At 38.3% G+C, this 5,608-nt stretch overlaps 1 protein-coding gene and 1 long non-coding RNA gene across 2 annotated transcripts; one reads left to right on the top strand and one right to left on the bottom strand.

Moving 5' to 3' along the window:
• Window positions 1-221: 221 nt before the first annotated feature.
• Window positions 222-1,714, bottom strand: LOC135648580 (uncharacterized). Its single transcript, XR_010501000.1, has 2 exons — window positions 915-1,714; window positions 222-847 (listed from the first exon to the last, which is right to left on the bottom strand). It is a non-coding gene; the product is annotated as an uncharacterized LOC135648580 (long non-coding RNA).
• A 2,007-nt stretch (window positions 1,715-3,721) lies between these two features.
• LOC103997583 (horcolin) lies at window positions 3,722-4,638 on the top strand. Its single transcript, XM_065166829.1, has 3 exons — window positions 3,722-3,907; window positions 4,001-4,189; window positions 4,257-4,638. Exons 1-3 carry the CDS (start codon window positions 3,905-3,907, stop codon window positions 4,488-4,490), a joined length of 426 nt encoding a protein of 141 aa, XP_065022901.1. The 5' UTR covers window positions 3,722-3,904; the 3' UTR covers window positions 4,491-4,638.
• The last annotated feature ends 970 nt before the right edge of the window (window positions 4,639-5,608 follow it).

The raw sequence follows: 5,608 nt of genomic DNA on the forward strand, positions 1-5,608 counted from the left end.
TTCTATTAATTTTAAACTTCAGCCATTATTATTTGGGGAATATATTAATTTAGTTCTAATTTTTCGACAAAGATGGATGACAAAAAATCTGACCTTATTTAAAATATAAATAGTATAATAATAAACAAGTGAAGTCAGCCAAGTCCTAAGAAAAAAGAAAGAAAAGAAAGTTGCCAATCTATACATTACAACAATCACGGTTGGGTATGAAGTTGATAGGATGAATTAAAATGTACGAATCATCGTAGGGTAGAAGTGGGTATGTCAGTGGAACACAATCCACGTATTATTATTTCTAGAACCGTCGACATGGATGCATAGACCTCATCACGACAGACTCGTTTTCCTCGTGGGAGGTGTCGATGTGCCCACACGACCTTGCTTGCAATGGACCCGATTGGGATAAGACCATGATCGACCTCCACATTAATCAGCTATATAGAGCCCCCCTTCCCTTCCCAAAGCCACGAGGAAGAAGGGAGGAAAGGAAGGAGTACATATACGTTCCCATCTCCATAGGAGAAATGGTGAGCTCCACTGTGAATTATTAGGGTTTTGTGTTGGGTGATGATGATGCAGAACGGAGAGATCAAGGTGGGGCCGTGGGGAGGGAACGGAGGGTCGGCATGGGACATGGGCCCCTCCGACCGCATCTCCACCATCAAGATTCGCGCCGGCGACAGCATCGACGCTATAGAGATCACCTTCACCCTCCATGGCAAGACCTACACCAACCACTACGGCGGGCGGCTCCGGTGGCAAACCCTACGAGGTCCTTCTTCTTCTTCTTCGGATGACCGAAGAAATCAATGACGAGAATATACAGCAGCAGCCTAAAGAGAACAACCTGACCATTACACACAGTTCAGAGCTGATAGAAGTTTGAACCCAAACATGCATGCAGAAGAACTCACAGCCGTTCTTCTTCTTCTTGTTCTTATCGATAAGAACCAACTTTGAACCCAAGCAAGAGTGGATGCAGAAGAACTCACAACTGTTCTTCTTCTTCTTGTTCTTATCGATACGAACCAACTTTGAACCCAAGCATGCATGCTTCTTTTTCTTCTTGTTCTTATCGATAAGAATCAACTTTGAACCGAAACATGCATGCAGAAGAACTCACAACTGTTCTTTTTCTTTTTGTTCTTATCGATAAGAACCAACTTTGAACCGAACCATGCATGCATGCATGCAGAAGAACTCACAACTATTCTTCTTCTTCTTGTTCTTATCGATAAGAACCAACTTTGAACCGAAGCATGCATGCAGGAGAACTCACAACCGTTCTTCTTCTTCTTGTTCTTATCGATAAGAACCAACTTTGAAGCGATGCATGCATGCAGAAGAACTCACAACTATTATTCTTCTTCTTCTTGTTCTTATCGATAAGAACCAACTTTGAAGCGATGCATGCATGCAGAAGAACTCACAACCGTTCTTCTTCTTCTTGTTCTTATCGATAAGAACCAACTTTGAACCGAAGCATGCATGCAGAAGAACTCACAACCGTTCTTCTTCTTCTTGTTCTTATCGATAAGAACCAACTTTGAAGCGATGCATGTATGCAGAAGAACTCACAACTGTTCTTCTACTTCTTGTTCTTATCGATAGGAACCAGCTTTGAACCCAAGCAAGCGTGCATGCAGAAGAACTCACAACTGTGACATGTTGATGCAACTGTAATCCACACCGAACAGTGAAAGAGACGAAGAAACGCTATGACCACATCACGCTTTCTCCTGCTATTGCAGATTGCACTTCAAGAGGGAGAACACCTTGTGTCGATCGAGGGATGCTGATACCGTTGGGAGCACCATTCTCGTAAAAGGACCCACTCTTCGCACCACAAGCACGACGGAGGACGATGATCGACAGAAGTAAAACGATTATTTAGAAGAAAAAAAAAGGTTATGTGAGAATAACCTCAAATGATCCTTTCTAAATAAAGAACGCTATGGAAGCGACTCCGTTTGCCCTTCCGATAGCAGCAGGAAAGATCTCGGGCTTCTTCGGCCGTGGCGGCCAGTTTCTTGACTCCATTGGGATCTACCTGGAGCCACAATTGGACACTGTAGTAAAGTACGAGAGCTGCTACATGTGGGTGATGTGACTGCAATACATGGATTGATATTGCTTGGAATAATAAGTATGTGGTGTGTTTTTATTAAAGCAATTGCATTATTAATTAGTTCGAGACTTCAGTCTTTTGCATAGCATAATTAAACAAAAACAAATTAATTTGGTGTAGATAGTGATGGGGATCTAACATTGTAATCCTAATTCTATTCATACCATACCATGTATATATCATATGTCATCTTTTTATTTAATTATGTTATATATATATAAATAAAATAGGTAAGTTTGAAATATGTCACTCGCCAAATAAAACAACATGACTGTTCAATATTTAACTGTAATCGACAACTGTACATATGTTATGAACAGTAATGTTTGACAACTGTATTTAGATCTCATCTTATGTTTTCTTTTTTTAATATAAATTTAGTTTTGATACAAAGTCTAATTTGGATTGATAAAAAAAAAAAATTGGTCTGAATTTATCTTTCAATCTCACTTATTTATCTAAATATTTTTTTTTTATTTTTATCTTTATTTAATTATCTACAATCCCAACCATGCATAAATAAATCAATTTATTAACCTCCACAGATTTGATGTTTAGACCTCAAATTCACTTATTTTAAATATAATCAAATTCATTTAAATCTTAAGAATTATTTAATTATATTACAATGAGTAAGTCTCTTTTAATTACTATATGTATGTTGATTATCATAATTTAACATCGTATTCAATTTCACTAATACACTTAGGTTTATTATACTAATGGATTATGCATTTTTACAGTAAAATATATTTTAAAAAATAGACATGAATGCTTATATATATTTCAACCGGCGTCTTAAAAAACTTTATACCTAATATTTTTAAAAGCATACATTTCAACCTTAAAAGTTAATAACACGAGCATATTACATCACTAAACATAAATATCACAAAATATCTCTTTGGATAATCGCTATATATACATGTTGCATGTGTTTTTATTAGCATACTAATCATGATTTTATCTGTGAAACTTGAGCACTGTAAGATAATATTTTATATGTGCCTTTTGATAGTGTTAAGTTGTTTTGTCACTCGGCTCAATAGACACTTGTACATACAAATTTTTGGATGTGACATATTATCTTAGATCTATTATTGCATGATCATCTATCAAGTATTTACTGAAATGCCTATTTGAGTGATTTCGAGTTTAATATTATGAGGTCATTAAGATATTGATCCTTTATAAATGAATATACAAAATTGATAAATGATTTAGACAAAATTAATTAAATTCATCATCTCAAATAATACGATAAGCATCCACATAGAAAAAATAAATTATATATATATATATTTATTTATGCAGAACAAAATAAAATTTTGTATTACTTAATCATGTCCTACAGATCTTCGATCTGCACCATCAAACCAAACAAAAAATACCAGCATATCTCTCCAACTTGGCCGCCATATCGGCCAGCTGGATGTACATAAACCATATATGAACTCTCATGTCTCCCAACACGTTTCCAAGTGTCGACCGCGACGCCATATCCTTATCCGCTCCTCTTTAATTATCGACCACACAACCAGCTGTGATCGTCGCCGGTCACGTCTTCGTCGTCGTCGAGATGCTCTACGAGACCCTCATCACGTGATACACGCTTTCCTCGAGGAAGCCATGGACGAGGGGGCGGGCGGCACACCTCCACTCCACCCCGAGATCGGAGCCATGGCGATCCGCTATAAGTAGCCTCCCTCCATCTCTCCCTCTTCCCCAACATCATCTTCTGCAGAAGAAAGGGGGGAGTTTGGTGCACACAACACGATGGTGAGAGGCTCTATATACACACACATAGTTTTCTGTCTGTCGAACAGTTTGGTTACCTCTGTGCGTTGTGTGTTGACGTCGATGGTGATGCAGAACGGAGCGATCAAGGTGGGAGCATGGGGAGGGAACGGAGGGTCGGCCTTCGACATGGGACCTGCTTATCGTATCATCAGCGTCAAGATTTTTTCCGGAGACGTGGTCGACGGCGTGGACGTCACCTTCACCTACTACGGGAAGACGGAGACCCGACACTACGGTGGCAGCGGTGGTACTCCACATGAGGTTCGCATCACTACCAATCTCAAAGCTCATAGCTGACTGCAGATTAATGGCTTCTACTTGGATGCAGATTGTTCTGCAGGAGGGCGAGTATCTGGTGGGAATGGCGGGAGAAGTTGCTAACTACCATGGAGCGGTGGTGTTGGGGAAGCTCGGCTTCAGCACCAACAAGAAAGCCTACGGACCTTTCGGCAACACGGGAGGGACTCCCTTCTCCCTTCCTATAGCAGCAGGCAAGATCTCGGGCTTCTTCGGCCGTGGCGGCAAGTTTCTTGACGCCATTGGGGTCTACTTGGAGCCATAATTGGACACTGCAGTAAATCAAAAGAGTTGCTATGTGCTACTTTGAGTGATGAGATGAACGATGTCTGCAATAAATGGATCGGTGTTTGCCATCCCCAGTTGTTGTTGGATGTCGCTTGGAATAATAATGATATGGTGTGTTACTATCAGAGCAATTGCATCACTGATTGGTTTGGGACTTCAGCCTTTAGGATCGCATAAATAAATAAACGAAAGCAAATTAATTTGTTGTAGATAGTAATTGGAGTAATAATTTTGGGGTAGTGTTCCGTTGACTTAGCAGCAGTATTACACTAGCACTTACACATGAGTATTTTCATTTAGTAAAGTTAATCTTTATATTTTATATTATTTATTTAATATTTATTGAAATATTTATTTGTGAAATATTTCTTTTTTGCAAGTCTTCGGGATCTGATGAGATTACGAGGAAGCTAACCCTTTTTGGATGAATACATAAATATACCATACAACTTAGGTAAAATTATTTAAACCCGTGAGTCTCTAATTACACACGTAATCATTAATCTTAAAAAAATAAATAAATAGATATAAATGAGATGAGAATATGTCTATAATTATAAGTCTATAAGGAATTCTTTACTATAGAAAGGGAATCTATTGGATCAAATAATTATTTAATCCTAAAAAAAAGGGGCGGTTTTGATCTTTCAACGCCGAATTGCAAGTTGTTCATTACATCAGAAGTACAAGAAAACTAAGATCCCATTTGCAAATCAGCATCGTCTCACAAAGTACGGTTTTTGGCAAAGAACCAAATGTCGTACAAGCAGATGAACAAAACGATATTGGGACTTTGGGTTTTGGGGTTCAACATGCAATAACTCATCATTGATTTTGATGATAACAAGTTATTATTCACATCAAGGAGGAAACGGACATGCTATCACTTTCATCGAGAATGGAGGAATCACATCAGGAAATGCCAAGCCATGAAAAATATAGTAGAAAATATTTTCTTTGGAGTCAATTTGAGATTTAGTCGAGTCTGAATAGCACACGTCGGAGTGTCCCTTCCAAAGGTAGCTTTTGAAACATACAAAATTGGAAGATTATTTATATTATAGAATGGAAATATTGTGGAGCTCATTTGTTCAT

The sequence above is a fragment of the Musa acuminata genome, chromosome BXJ3-9, assembly GCF_036884655.1.
Source record: "Musa acuminata AAA Group cultivar baxijiao chromosome BXJ3-9, Cavendish_Baxijiao_AAA, whole genome shotgun sequence".
In the NCBI taxonomy this organism is placed as follows: Eukaryota; Viridiplantae; Streptophyta; class Magnoliopsida; order Zingiberales; family Musaceae; genus Musa; species Musa acuminata.